The sequence below is a fragment of the Nematolebias whitei genome, chromosome 1 (assembly GCF_014905685.2).
Source record: "Nematolebias whitei isolate Nwh7 chromosome 1, NemWhi1, whole genome shotgun sequence".
In the NCBI taxonomy this organism is placed as follows: domain Eukaryota; kingdom Metazoa; phylum Chordata; class Actinopteri; order Cyprinodontiformes; family Rivulidae; genus Nematolebias; species Nematolebias whitei.
The window spans coordinates 9,102,665-9,118,889 of record NC_056498.1 but is presented as its reverse complement, the minus strand read 5'-3'; the positions used below and the strand labels follow the sequence as shown (position 1 = coordinate 9,118,889).

At 42.7% G+C, this 16,225-nt stretch overlaps 1 protein-coding gene across 1 annotated transcript; it reads left to right on the top strand.

The window, feature by feature from the left end:
• Positions 1–2,890: 2,890 nt before the first annotated feature.
• On the top strand, positions 2,891–15,318 carry LOC119408108 (uncharacterized protein C11orf95 homolog). Its single transcript, XM_037674952.1, has 5 exons — positions 2,891–3,536; positions 12,428–12,477; positions 12,558–12,619; positions 12,695–13,012; positions 14,947–15,318. Exons 1-5 carry the CDS (start codon positions 3,057–3,059, stop codon positions 14,961–14,963), a joined length of 927 nt encoding a protein of 308 aa, XP_037530880.1. The 5' UTR covers positions 2,891–3,056; the 3' UTR covers positions 14,964–15,318.
• Positions 15,319–16,225: the final 907 nt, after the last annotated feature.

Here is a 16,225-nt window from a genome sequence, read left to right as displayed (position 1 = left end):
ATGGCCTCCTTTGTGAAAAGAAACAGCCTATCATTAAACAGGGGTGGAGGCCTCCGGGTTCAACTGTCCCCCTCTTGCAATGTTGTTATTGTTAGTATCACTCAGCCCCCTGTGAGTAGTAAACAGCCATCAGTGTGCTAATGATCCATTGTTAGGCTGATGGTCCTTCTTGAGCATGTGATCAGCTGGTTTTGGTTGTCAGCAGCAAACTGGTTGATCCACTCTGAGAAGGTGCTATTTAAGAGACTGAGCTGAATACAGCACCTCAGACTGAAGAAGTCTTTCGGAAACGTTTCTACAATTTTTATTTATTTTTTTGACTGTCCAGAGGACCAGATTTAACTTTTTTAGATTTTTCTACCTGGATTATTGAGCATGCATCAGGATAATCCATCTGAAGCTTAACTGAACTTTTTACCTCTTTCAACCGGCCGGTCAGCACGCGGTCAAATGGCCGTGTGCAGCAGGTGCATTATGGCAAGCCATGTTTGCATGTATTGGATCATCGGCCGTGCATGTTCCTGATGCAATAAAAAGCCCAACACTGACCTGACCCACATATTAAGCACATTATTATGGCCCGGTCTGAATCCGGGTCAGGCGGGACTGGGCTCCGGGTTCGGGTTAGAAATGACAGCTCTAGTCTGAAGGCAGCTGTCTGCTTTGGTTTTGAGTTCTGGATATCAGAGTAAAGGGGCTGAATACAAATATATGCCACATTTGTCAGATTTTTATTTGTAAAGGCTGTGACAAAATGTAAAAGTTCAAGGGATATGAATACTTTTTTAAGCCATTGTGTATTCTTACATGATATTTACCCAATGAATGAATTAAATTGTGAGCACCGTACATATTTTTTCATGTAAAACCTCATAGATTTTATATGAGGCACCCTGCCTCTCACACAGTGACTGCTAGGGTCAGACACCAGCACCCCCATGACCTGGAAATGAAAAGCACATAAAAAAACAACAGGATGAGTAGTTAGTGTGAAGTCTTAAGACCTGGAATGAAAGTCAGTTCTTGTAAGTCTAATAGCATTTTTGTTTTGTAAGTCCTGGCTTGGCTGCAGTTGACCTGCTCTTACTCTGTTCAGGCCATAGTTGCGTTGAGCAGAGTGCCACCTTCATGTAGGCGGGGATCATCTTATCAAAGTGCATGATATCCTATTGTTAGCGATAAATACAGAATACACTCACCTCATTTGTCCAGGGTACCAAAACTTTTTGGGAATCCATAATTGAATAAAAATAAAAATAGATTGGCTCTCTGTAACACACAAACCAACAGCAACACACTAATGGAGGGAACGAGCAGTTGCTGGAGGATGACTCTATGATGTGAACTCACAGCCTCATCCTTGGTAATAAGGTTGTTGCTCCAGTCTGTTGTGGTAAAGAGGAAACTGAGCTGACAAGTAAAGCTCACTACGTTCCAACCTCACATACTGGACATGAGATATTGATCATGACATCATAAAATTAGAATCCAAGCAGCCAATATGAGCATCCTTTGTAGGGTGGCTGGGCTCAGCCTTAAATATTAGATGAGCAGCTCTGACATTGGTGTGGAGTCTCTGAGGTGGTTCTGGCATCTGGTGAGGATGCCTCCTGGAAGCCTCTGGCGATGGTTTAAAGCATGTCGTGCTGGGAGGAGACCCTGGGGCAGACCCAGAACCTGCTGGCATGATTATATACTCTCTGGGAACACTTTGAAATCCTCCATGAGCAACTAGAGAAAGCCACTGGGGAGAGGAATGCCTAGGTTTCCTTTCAAGACCTGTTGTGTCTACGATCTGACCAGGTTTATTTTTGTTTGCTTGTTCATTCCAAGATAAAAGTCAAATTTTGGTTCTCCATCAATTCGAACTTGAAGCCATAGACAAAATCAGTTTATTTACTGATTCAAGTATCTTCATTGATGAATTGAAATATTTCTGCAAGGGGTTTATGGCTTTCTAAACATCAAATAAATTATATCTGATGTTTTGTCTGTCAATCAATATTGATCACCAAATCACAAACCTCTGCATGGCATTTGGCACTTGAGCAGTTGAACAAAGCAAGGTGTAGGCCTGTCGCAATAAACAATAAATCAGTTAATCGCACGATAAATGAAAATTATTGACCTCATTTTCATTTATCAGCTTTATCGTTTCTTCGTGTCTCTCTCTTTCTACTTCATCCTGAAGACACTGGATGACAAAAGGCTCAACTCCGGTGCTCTTCACTGACCCTTCCCTTTCTCTTTTCTTTTTAAAATCTGTTTTAACGATCCAAAATAGCGTTTTTGGATCGTTAAAAGCATCTAAGCTGAGAAGCTAAGCTACAAGCTAAGCTAACCGGCCGACCTCGGGGGGACCTCAGTCTTGTCAAAGCTTGAAAATTCACAGTTGAAACCCGTGACTTCATGTAAAAAAAATTTTCTCTGCAAAAAGAAGCTGAGAACTTGTTTACTGATTTTTTTAAATTAAAATCTTTGTGTGAAAAATGCTATGCTAAAGAGCTCAAACCACACCGAGCGTCCGCCATTTTGAGAACCGAAGAGAGACAGCCCATGTCACGTCAAGGGGCCTCTCCCATTTTTCTTAAAGAGCGCTGCTGCTCCCTCACTATCCATCCTTCGATTCAAACAGTTTTATACTGCCATCCAGTGGTCAAAAATGTACTACACACAAAAATTAACAAACATTTCTTATTTCAAGTAATATTGTTTATCGCAATATTTTCTGAGACAATCACCCAGCAAAATTTGTTATTGTGACAGGCCTACCGAGGTGTGCATAGTGTGACTATTCCCTTTCTGCATGGAATGATTTCAACTCAGAACAATCTTTTGTTCTGTTTTTTGTCTTTCAGACTCCATGCCTGATGGGTAATACTTTTACAGGTGTAAGTCCAAACAAAGCAGCATTTCAATCCAACCTGTCTGACCCATGTGTAACCTCAGACACCAGCATCCCTGAAGTCCTGGTTGTTGGTCAAACATGTGATGTTAAACAGTCAGCTGACACAAATCAAGTTAGACTGACAATCACCGGCAGAGAGGAGGATGATATGAATGTTGCCTCTTCTCAAAATTTCACCAACTTTGATGATGGATCACCACAATGTTACCAAGAGTGGATGCCTAGAAGCACAGAAATCAACGTTGCCCCATCCCTCCCTACTCTGAATCCCCCAGAAAACCCACTGTCGAGCATTGGTCTGCAATCCATTAAATTCCCCAATCAAAGTCAGAATTCCACTCTTAGTCCAGTCAGAATGCCTTGTGGTGAAATTGAGAGTCCCACAAATATGGTATGGTCCCCCACCAAGCTGGCGTCCACAAACACCATGGTTCCTCCAAAACCAATTCCAGGGGAGTCTGAGGAAGACTTCCTGAGGAGGAAGCGAGAGTACTGGAGAATAAAAAAGAAGGAGCAGAGAGCAAAGAAAGCCATTCAGGTCAAGGGAGTTATCCCGAGGACCCTCTCCAATAACTGGAGGCCCGTCGTACCTGTCCAGGATCCACAGACTCAGGAGGAAGCTGCCCAGGTACATCTGAAGCTTACTCCGTGGTCTAATCCATTGCTGTTGGGAAGATGTCATGATTCAGACTCATTCAGTGCAGAATTTGTCACTTTTTCCAACACTTTGTCACAGGTGAAGTTTGTGTAATCATTTCAGAACTAGAGGAAGTGCATTTTAGGTGAAAATGCAGTGTGAATGTTGAATGTTGAAAGACTGCTGAGGTTTGCTAAAGAAGTTGAACTTTAATATTTAAAGTTAAAACAAGGAGAACAGCAGAAACAAAATGGCAGATGAAAGGTAAAAGGACCAGTATGGAAGCTAAAAGATAATAAGTGGATTCTGGGCCTCTCCACTCGTCCTCCAGTTCAGCTGTGGCTGAGTGGTTAGAGCAGTCACCCTCCATTGGGAGAGTTGGGGGTTTGATTCTACCAGCAGTCACATGCTGAAGTGTCCCTGGGCAAGACCCTGAACCCCTCATTGTCACTGATGTGTGACCCATTGGTGTATGAATGTGCTAAAGCTCTGATTAGTTTTTACAGATTCACATTATGTTTGTATAGATCTAGAATCAGAATAAGCTTTATTATCATTGTACTGAAATACAGTGAGATTATGTTCGTACAGTCCATCCATACATACATACATACAGACAGATGGGCGGAATTCACGTTGCTGCTGGTACTGGAGCGCAGCCCCTTTTCAGAATACTTTTTAGATACAAAAGGGGAAAATCCATGAGGATAGGATAGTGGCATTACAAAAAAGATCTTTTCACACCTTGTCCTTATCAGGACACGATTAAAGACTATTGCTTTAACAGACTACTCGAGTAATCGACATGTCGATTCCTAGGACATCTCGTGAGTTTTTAAATTTCACGTCGAGTATTCGCAGTTACGTCATTACGTCACGTGTCACGTAATCGGCACCAGTTACTAGTAGAAGCTACAAAGTGGATTCCTCTACGCAGATGGATTGCGCAGAGCAGGCCCAGTCTTGGCAAACGGGTAGAAATGCATCAATAGTCTGGAAATATTTCACTAAAGATGAATCTTCTGGTTCAACTCCCATAAGGAAACAGAAAATTAATCAACTTCCTGACTGTTTTGAGCTCGTTGTGAACCGGTGTTGCATCATATTCTGTGACCACCATATATTGTGACTGTAGGGGGCGATGTTGTATGCACTGTTGCAGGTCACAGGATATGGTGCAACACCGGGTCAGTCAGAGAGTCAGAGTCAGAGATTCTTTATTGTCATTCGCACCACATGTGGTACATGTGTTTGAGCGAAATTATGTACACAGGGTCCCAGTTACATCCAACAATAAAATGTAAAAGAAAAACAATGATAACATCCAAGATATGAAATAAGAAAAACATCAACTAAAAATACACTAAGCACTAATAGCATAAAACATTACGTCGAACAGCAGCATGAACATGAGCAAGAGTCTGTGTGAGCAGATGAGCACGCATGAACACATCAACATGAAACAGATCAGCAGCAACATTGAAACAGATTTTCAGCAACAGGATGTGATTTTTTTTTCACAGTGATTATTCTGGTTAGAGATTCATGCGTCTTAACAGCCTCAGGATAGAAGCTGTTATTCAGTCTAGTGGTTCTACACTTAATGCTCCTTAAACTCCTTCCTGAGGGAAGCGGGGCAAAAAGTGTGTGTGCCGGATGAGTGGGGTCCTTCATGATGCAGGTGGCTCTCTTCCTGCATCTGGAGGTGTAAATGTCTGTGATGGTGGGGAGACTGACTCCAACAGTCTTCTGTGCAGCCTTCACCACTCTCTGCAAAGCTTTTCTTTTTGCAGCTGTGCAGCCTCCATGCCACACGTTGATGCTGGAGCACAGGATGCTCTCCACTGCACACCTGTAGAAGGAGGTGAGGACTGAGTTTCCCAGACCAGCTAGTCTCAGCCACCTAAGGAATTAGAGCTTGTAGCTAGAGACCACTTCCACTGCAGATCCTCTTATGTTCAGGGGGGTGTAGGTGTGTTTGTTCCTTCTGAAGTCCACAGTCATCTCCTTTGTCTTCTTCATATTGATGTGAAGGTTATTCTCTTTGCACCAGCTCACCAGGTGTTCCACTTCCTGCCTGTAGCTGGACTCATCATTGTTTGTGATGCATCCCACCACCGCTGTATCGTCTGCAAACTTTACAATGTCACAGCCTGAATGGGTAGCTGCACAATCATACGTGAGCAGAGTAAACAGGAGGGGGCTCAACACACATCCTTGAGGAGAGCCAGTGCTGAGGGTTATGGTGGAGGAGGAGAAATTGTGGATCCTCACTAACTGTGGTCTGTTTGTTAAGAAGTATATTACCCAGTTGCAAATGGAGGGGCTTAGTCCTAGTGTGAATAGTTTGTCCATCAGGGTTTGGGGGATCATGGTGTTGAAGGCAGACGCGAAGTCCACAAAGAGCATGCGGACGTAAGAGTCCTTCTGCTCCAGGTGGTTGAGCGCAGTGTGGACCACAGAGTAGATGGCATCCTCTGTTGATTGGTTCTCACGGTATGCATACTGATGAGGGTCCTCGTTGATGTTGATGGTTGTTTTCATGTGGATCATGACCAGTTTTTCGAAGCATTTCGCGACTATCGGGGTGAGGGCCACTGGCCGATAGTCATTCAGACCAGTCACTGTAGAGCTTTTTGGGACTGGGATGATGATGGCAGTCTTCAGGCAGGTGGGTATTATCTCCAGGTTAAGTGAGGTGTTAAAGATGTCTGCCAGCACCTCGCAGAGCTGATCTGCACATTCTTTCAACACTTTTCCGGGGATGTTGTCTGGGCCTGTTGCCTTGTGCGGATTAATCCTCCTGAAGGTACTCCTTACTTCTGCTGAGGTCGTGCTGAGATGCTCTTCATCCAGTGGTGAGGTGAGCCTGGTGCTGGGTGGTCTGTTCAGGTCTTCAAAGCATGTATAGAACTTTTTGAGGGCATCAGGCAGAGATGGGTCTTTCAGGCGTTGTTCGCTCCTGCCTTTATAATCTGTTATACACTTAATGTCCCACCACATGCTCCGAGGGTCTTGTGAGGTGAATTGACCCTCAATCCTCTGTGCATATGTGGCCTTGGCCTTCTTAGGATACATTCACACAAGCCCCGTTGTCCCGAACTCTAGCTCGTTTGCCTAGGAAGTCCGGTTCGTTTGTGGAGGTGTGAACTTGCCATTGAACTCTGTCACGGAACAAAAAGGCGAACTCTGGCCTGGTCTAAAACCTAAGTCTTGGTCCGGTAGAAGAAAACTTTAGCACGTTTCGAGTACAGTGTGAATGTAAGCAGACTGGGCACCGCTCCGCAAGCAGGAAGAGGACTACAACACAGGGCAAACAAACGCGCATTTCTCTTACCTAATATGGAGCTGTCAGCTTGCCTTGTGCAAAAAACAACATTCTCCATGGACTTCTGCCTCATCTTCCGCTCATGCTGAGTCCATTGTTGAAAAATGACAAAATAGAACTCCTAAAACCGCTAAAATTTGACGCCACTCCGTTTTTGTTTTTATTTACAGAAGGAGAAGAAGAAGAAGTGTCTTCTTCAGAGGCTTTTGTTCGTTTCTTTTAGTAGTTCTTGGTGCAGCGCCATCACAGGCGATTGGGGGAACAGGTTGGTTCGAACAGGTTGGCTCGACTGCACAGTGCAGTGTGAATGCAAACGCAACAGCTCAAATGTAAACAAAATGTTATGAATATTGGTCCCCAACCGAACCGAGTCTACTGGACTATCAGATGTGAAAACAACCTTAATACCAGCAACCAGCTCTTTCCTTGTCCTACTCAACTCCTGTGAATTTCCAGACCTAAAGGCAGTGTTCCTGGCTTCCAGCAGGGTGCGCACCTCTGCATTCAGCCAAAGTTTTCTGTTTGGGTAATTTTTAACATATCTTGTGGTGGAGACGGTGTCTTCAATGTATGAGACATGCATGTATTCTGTCTGCTATGTAACCCAGAACTGAGGATGTGCATTTGTCCAGATCAAGCGATCCTCCATTTTCAGCAGCTTCTCTGAAAACCTGCCAGTCTGTTCATTCAAAACAATCTCTCAGTATGGGAGCACTGTCCTGGATCCACCATTTAACTTTCTTTTGTACTGGTCTGGAGCGTCTCAGCAGGGGGAGGTAAGCAGGGGCCAAGAAGATTGAGATGTGATCGGAGATTCCTAGGTGGGGTCGGGGTTCGGCTTTGTATGCATCTTTTACGTTTGTGTAAACACGGTCCAGCGTGTTGTTTCCATGTGTTGGTATGCCCACATGCTAGTAAAAACTTGGGAGGCAGTCTTTTAGATTCACGTGATTAAAGTCTCCGGGCACCACATAAACAGCCTCAGGGTGTTTGTTCTGCAGCGAGCTGAATAAATTGTGTAGCTCCTGCAGAGCGTCATTAGCATTAGCATTCGGTGGAATGTAAACAATTGTAATGAAAGTCACTGTGAACTCGCAGGGTAGATAATGTGGCTGACATTTCACTATTTGCTCCAAAGCCTTCGAGCATGAGCTTTTTACAACAGTACAGTTCGTGCACCAACCTTTACTCACATAAATGCACACTCCGCCTCCCTGTGATTTCCCCGTTAGCTCGCTGCAGCGATCTGCTCAAAAAAAGTCTGTCATCCAGCTGGAAGACTGTATCCGGCGTTTCACTTGTAATCCATGTTTCTGTGAGTCAAAGCACCGCACACTTCATCTCTTCTGAGGCGCTCGTTCTCAGACGAAGCAAATCCATCTTATTGTCCAACGAGTGGATGTTTGACAGAAAGAGAGACAGCATCAAGAGTTTTCCGGCTTTAGCATTAGCTCGTAGCCTCACCATAACCCCCGCCCGGCGTCCTCTCTTTTTAAGCCAGGAGCAACGCTTCCTCTTCTGCTTGTTGGAATGCCTCTGCTACAGCTTCCAGGTAGATGCCTTTAAGATCTGCATTCTGTCAAGCGTAGTTTTGAGTTCGTTGCTGATTTCTGCTACAGGTCCTTCTCAAAAAATTAGCATATTGTGATAAAGGTCATTATTTTCCATAATGTAATGATAAAAATAAAACTTTCATATATTTCAGATTCATTGCACACCAACTGAAATATTTTCGGTCTTTAATTGTTTTAATACTGATGATTATGGCATTATGGCTCATGAAAACCCAAAATGCCTGTCCCAAAAAATTAGCATATCATGAAAAGTTTCTCTAAACAAGCTATTAACCTAACCATCTGAAACAACGACGTAACTCTAAACACCTGCAAAAGATTCCTGAGGCTTTTAAAAACTCCCAGCCTTGTTCATTACTCAAAACCGCAATCATGGGTAAGACTGCCGACCTGACTGCTGTCCAGAAGGCCATCATTGACACCCTCAAGCAAGCGGGTAAGACACAGAAAGAAATTGCTGAACTAATAGGCTGTTCCCAGAGTGCTGTATCAAGGCACCTCAGTGGGAAGTCTGTGGGAAGGGAAAAGTGTGGCAGAAACCGCTGCACAACGAGAAGAGGTGACCGGACCCTGAGGAGGATTGTGGAGAAGGGCCGATTCCAGACCTTGGGGTCCTGCGGAAGCAGTGGACTGAGTCTGGAGTAGAAACATCCAGAGCCACCGTGCACAGGCGTGTGCAGGAAATGGGCTACAGGTGCCGCATTCCCCAGGTCAAGCCACTTTTGAACCAGAAACAGCGGCAAAAGCGCCTGACCTGGGCTACAGAGAAGCAGCACTGAACTGTTGCTCAGTGGTCCAAAGTACTTTTTTCGGATGAAAGCAAATTTTGCATGTCATTCGGAAATCAAGGTGCCAGAGTCTGGAGGAAGACTGGGGAGAAGGAAATGCCAAAATGCCAGAAGTCCAGTGTGAAGCACCCACAGTCAGTGATGGTCTGGGGTGCCATGTCAGCTGCTGGTGTTGGTCCACTGTGTTTTATCAAGGGCAGGGTCAATGCAGCTAGCTATCAGGAGATTTTGGAGCACTTCATGCTTCCATCTGCTGAAAAGCTTTATGGAGATGAAGATTTCATTTTTCAGCACGACCTGGCACCTGCTCACAGTGCCAAAACCACTGGTAAATGGTTTACTGACCATGGTATTACTGTGCTCAATTGGCCTGCCAACTCTCCTGACCTGAACCCTATAGAGAACCTGTGGGATATTGTGAAGAGAAAGATGAGAGACGCAAGACCCAACACTCTGGATGAGCTTAAGGCCGCTATCGAAGCATCCTGGGCCTCCATAACACCTCAGCAGTGCCACAGGCTGATTGCCTCCATGCCACGCCGCATTGAAGCAGTCATTCATGCAAAAGGATTCCCGACCAAGTATTGAGTGCATAACTGAACATGATTATTTGGAGGTTGGCGTTTTTTGTATTTAAAAACACTTGTCTTTCATTGATGGGATGAAATATGTTAATTTTTTGGGACAGGCATTTTGGGTTTTCATGAGCTGTATGCCATAATCATCAGTATTAAAACAATTAAAGACCTGAAATATTTCAGTTGGTGTGCAATGAATCTGAAATATATGAAAGTTTCATTTTTATCATTACATTATGGAAAATAATTACCTTTATCACAATAGGCTAATTTTTTTAGAAGGACCTGTATATTGCCTGGCAAATCTGCTCCTATTCTCATCAATTCGGTTCGGCTATAGTTCACACGCATAAATCGTGCGGAGTCAGGCACAGAGTCAATATCAAAACTTCTAAAAACTGGGATAGTACCAGGAGCCTGTGAAGCTGCAACTGCTCTGAGCACGGCCATCTTGGCCAATCGACCGAACCAGAACCAGCTTCCTTCTGACCTTGTTTCACAAACAAAAAGCAAAAAATATTAATTTCTAAACCTATAAAAAAAACTATAAACATATTCATCTCTAAAACTAAACCTAATGCAGTGGTCGACTGCCCCACTGTTTTTAGTTTCCTTTTTTACGTGCCGCACATTTCTTTCACTTTTGCAGCTTAATAATAATAACCAATAGTTTTGGTTTTCCTGTGACTTATTTGCAGTGTGATAAATGGTAGGAGCATAATAAACGCTCCCAATGTTTTGTTTGTCATTTTTTTGTAAATAATAAATGACTTTTTTTGCATCTTGAGATCCTATGATGTCATCAACTACTCGACGCCTACTCGACTTTGTTAATGTCGACTTTTAAAATTATGTAGTCGTTCAACCCCTATTTAAGACATCACAAAACTGCCAGCAAGCACATTTATGAACACATTACATATGCATTTGACAGCAAGGCGGTGAGATTTGTCCATGAAGCACTTCCAGATAGACCATAATCCTGATAAAATTTTGGTCAGCTAGCACAGTTCTGATAAGTTTTCACAGAAATTCTGTGTGTGTGTGTGTGTGTGTGTGGGGGGGGGGGGGGGGGTATAGACAAAGCTTTTCCTTAGTTTACACATGTCCCAGGAGAAATGTTTTAAGTCGGCCTGATTTCGAGGTTTAGCTCATATATCAGTTGACTTTGAGTACTCAAAGCAAGAACCAAACCTTCACACAGACTTGGCAGTTTTGCCATTGCCGACTGCTGCCGCCATCTTCCTTAATAGCCGATTAAACAGGAATCTACCGATGCCAGAGAGCAGAAACCCTGCTTTCATGAATCCAATTATATAGACATCATCGGCGTCCTCCTGAGACAGAATGGAAAGACACATCAGCTCCCAAACTCCCCACGGATCCATGACATATCTTGCTGCGTGAGTCTCAGCGGGGCATGAGGGTTCTCCAGGACACTGTTGCTTTCGTGAAAAAAGGTTATTGATTGCGTTGAAAGTTCAGCTGACCCATGACAGTAGTTTTAGTTTTGGAAGATGTGTAATAGGAGCTCTGATACACAGACAGAGAGCAAAAAAAAGGCAGGAGAATAGGAGAGGGAGAGGAGGCATCCGCCTTGCACAAGAGCGAGTGCAGAAATCTAGTAGAGTGCTGTATGAATGTGTGTGTTGGAGGTAAATGAGGACAGATTGTAGTGTAAAGAGCTTTGATATCTGGATTAGATAGAAAGGTGCTATACAAGTACAGTCAATTTACCATTTTCTCCTCAGCCAGGTAAGACACTTCTGATGTTGTCTGGTTCATGAGTGGCTGGACTTGAGAAACGAGGCATTTTTAGCTCCTTTCTAGGAGTTAATCAGCTGATTAGGATGTGACACCAGGAGTTTACTGTCTTGGTTGACACACCTTTGCAATGTCACTTGACATAAGCGATGGTGCCACTAGATTGGCAGACTGGGGTAGTGATTCCCTTTTTCAAAAAGGAGGACCGGAGGGTGTGTTAAAGTGAAATCACTGCTAAAATTAAAAAGGTAAAAGCAAAAATTAGTATATCCATAGCTAAAAGCAAATCAGCATACATGGGACATTTCTTCAAGGACTAAAGGATGAAAGATTGCTAGGCTTTTATTTTATTTGGTTATTGTCCAGTTTAGGTGTATATTATAATGGGGATGCATGATATTGGATTTTTGGCTGATATATCTGATGTGTTAAAACTTATTTGGCCGATAACTGATACCAATACCGATATATTTTTCCCTAGATCTACTAACAGAGACTACATAGCTTTCTCTGCTGTGGAATTAAATTACTACATTATTCTGCATGGTCTTTGTCAGTTTGGCTTGTTACCAAATGCAGATAACAATAAGGGGGCAGAAAATTATTTAACACTATATAAATATTATATATATATATATATATATATATATATATATATATATAAACAAACAACGCCATTTATATCGGTGAGTTATTTTGATGGAATGGCCAATATTTAACTTTATCGCTAATATCGGCCGATACCGATACCATGCCGATAATATCGTGTATCCCTATATTATAAATATGTTACTATTCAAACAAGACAAAAGTGTCCTCGGTTCTTTACAGTTTCTCTTTTTTCCTGAAGGATTCTGGTGCGTGTGCAAGCTCCTCTGAGGAATCTGACAACATAATGAGGTGGGACCTTTATTTATCTTCTGCTTAACCACTTTTCTTTTGCTGCTACATTAAAAACATAAATTAAAATCTCCTTTTAGCATGTCCATGGACTCCAACTCGGGACCTTTTACACACTCAGATTATGCTGCACCAGGTGAAGGTATAACTTTAAAAAACCTTCATGGCGTTAAATCCAACGGGGACCAAGTTAACTGAGGTTTAACTGTTTTTCCAGGTGAGACAGAGATTCTGTTTGCAGACTTTGTTGGTAACAACGACGAGGAGGGTCCTTTGTCAGAGACAGTTTGGAGGAACCGCTACCTCATGGACTACAATCCCCTCAACCAGCTGCTGGTGTGCATGGTGTGTGGGGAGCTGCAGTACTCCCACAGCCTGGACGGAGTCAGGGCCCACATTGATGAGGTCCACCCACACACCCTGACCCTGGAACACCAGGAGAGGCAGCGGATCCTGGAGGCCTGGGATGAGCAGGTGTCCAAGCGGGAGCGCTTCTTTACCAGCCAGCTGCAGCAGCAGGGTGGGGCTCTGACAGGTACACCACCTTCAGACAAGCATTTTAGTGGTAATATACTGAATTATACTGGATTTACATACAATAAACTGGATTAAAATTGGATTGAATCTGATTTTATTCATTTGGAATAAATTTGAATAACATTATGGTCACTCAGAAACATTTTGTATTTATTAATTTTTCTTGCTTGTTTCTGAGTTTTGAGATTGAAGTTGACAGACCAAAAATTAAGTTGTTTTTTTTAATTAAAAAGGGAATACAGTAGTCCCTCGCTACTTCGCAGTTTGTTTTTCGCAGACTCGCTCTATCGCGGTTTTTCAAAATAAGATTGGACATGACACACAATTGGCTGATTGATGGATGAGCCGCACGATCGGCATGGAATTTGTATTTAAAATAAATTATTTTAAATTATTTAGGACCTGCTGCACCTCTGTGCAGCCCAGAGCTACAATTTGTGGTTTTCCACTTATCGCGGGTCTTCAGGGTATGGATCTACCATGATAAACGAGGGACTACTGTAAAAATCTAACTAAAGTTGTATGTTTTGTTGTGACGTCAGAATAATTTTTTTCCTGCAACTCTGCAGCATCCTAACATTCCTAACATTCAACAGTTTAGGCTAGAGAACAACAATAAAATACAACATTAAAAGTTTTAAATGTTTTGAGAGTATTTTGAGATCAACACTCGTTGGAGACTGCCTAGTAAGAGGCAGCACCTGTTATTATCCACCTCACAAAGGGTTTCTTAACTTTGTCTTACTTTTCCTTCAACTTTAATGCGGCCCGAACTGCAACCTGTCCCCCCACAAATGTTATATCAAAACCACTGGCTCGGCACCGTGATTTTTGCTATTACTTTTATTGGTGTTTCTAGTTACCATGGCAATGTAATTTGCAAAGAAAGACACCATTTTTCCCACACAAAACACCTGACAGAACATTTCTCACACTCTAACTGCTATTGTGAGGTCACATGACCTACAGTGGAGAGCTCCACGAAGAAAACTTAGAAAGTCACTGTTGGATTTGTTTGAAACTCACAGAAAGTAATCATCACGTATCTCTATAACTGATTAACGTTTGGAGCCATTTTGATTCAAGATGTCTGCCACAGCTATCTCAACAAACACAAAATTGACTATAACTTAGTCATTATTTCAGATACTGAGCAGAAATGTAGTTTGGTTGTAGCTGAGAGCAAGTTGTTATACATTCCTAATGCAAATTTGTATTAACCTTTGTTTAACCAGGCAAATCAAATATCCAAGATGGCCACCTTAGCTAAAAAGCAAAAAAATCTATAACTCAGCTGTTTTTAGAGCTATTCAGCTGTAATTTGGTGTGTTGGTAGCTGAGAGTAATGCCCATTAAATACTGAGAAGTCAAATCTAAAAATTCAAGATTGCTACCAAAAAGCTACATTTAAATGGCTTTAACTTTAGCTATTATTTAACTCCGCTATTTTTACACATATAGAGCTGAAATTTGTTGTGGTTACAGCTGAGAACGTTCCCCATCACATACTGAATCCAAATAAAAAATCCAAGATGACCACCTTGGCTAAAAAGGAAAAAATACAATAACTCAGCCATTTTTAGAGCTATTCAGCTGAAATGTCGTATAGTGGTAGCTGAGAGCAAACCCCAACACAACACTTTCAAATCAAAATTTTAAAGTGGCAGCAACGTGGCAGTCCCCGTCAAAGTTTCTCCAGGAACTTTCTAGTTATAAATATGCTTAAGACTCTTGTTGTGCAGGACTGAAGAAACTTTTGTAATTTCTGCTGTTGTGGAGTAATAAACCATATCAGACTGGGTCAAGAAAATGCACATATTAATTTTATCCATCTGTCTTTTGTCCTAAATTATAAATATCCACTGTAATAATTAGAAGATTTGTTTTTCCTGAGTGTCTCAATACTTTTTCCCTTTTTTTGTGTGTGTGCAGAAACGTACATGAACTGATCAGCTGAAAGGAAGTCCGCAAGGATCAACTGAAAACCCAAGTCCAAGAAGGAAAAGCATCACTCTACGACTTGTGATGCATTTTTTATTAGATTTATTGAATTCATGAAAGTCACCTTAAAAAAGCCACAAATAAACTCTTCCTACCAGCGTTTAATTCTAAGTTACAGTATGACGTACTGAAGCTGACAAGCTAATAGATTCTTTAGGCTTGTTGCTATGGAGATATGCAGTGATGCTGATGGATCCAGCGTCTTTTCTAGACCCTGAAGAAACTTAAGACTTTAGGAATTAGTAGGAAACGCAGTTAGTCTAAGCTACAGCAGAGTGGAAACACAATTCGTAATTTATAATACTGAGAAGTGGTTAGAGCTGTTGCCTCACAGCGAGGTCGCCGGTTTGTCTTTCTGGTGGAGTTTGCATGTTCTCTCCGTGCTGCATGGGTTTTCTCCGTGCTGCATGGGTTTTCTCCAGGCACTCCAGTTTCCTCCCACAGACCAAAAACATGCATGTTAGACTGACTGGTAACTAAATCAGTGGTTCCCAACCCTGGTCCTTGAGGAACACCATCCTTCATGTTTTAGTTGTTTCCCTGCTCCAACACACCTGATTCAGTGATTTAATTACTTCCTCGTGTTCTGCAGAAGCCTGTTAATCACACATTAATTAAAATCAGGTGTGTCAGAGCAAAGAAACAACTAAAACATGCTGGATGGTGTTCCTCAAGGACCAGGGTTGGGAACCCCTGCATCTAATTTGTCCCTAGGTGTGAATGGGGTAGTTTTTCTTGTCTCTATTGCCTCTTATGCATTGTAAATCTTGGCCCGGACCAAACCCGGTCTTCCCCAGTTCTGGTTTTGTTTGCTTTTAGCAGAGAGCCGTCTCGAAGTAGGTGGGACCAAGACCTCACGAGTCTCAGCTCAGCAGTAACGGCACCTTGTTTATTCAGGGCACTGGTGCTCCCTTTTACATTGCTGCTGCTTCTTTTCTGGATCACGAGGATCACTGGTGCCCATATCCAACAGTCACTGTGTGAGAGGCAGGGGACACCTGGACAGGTCTCCAGTCCATCACAGGGACACACAGAGCAAACAACCATTCACTCTCACTCACACCTAGGGACAATTTAGAGTTACCAATCAGTCTAACATGCATGTTTTTGATCTGTGGGAAGAAACCAGAGTACCCGGAGAAAACCCACACATGCACAAAGAGAACATGCAAACTCCACCCAGAAAGACCTCCCCAGCCGGGATTTGAAC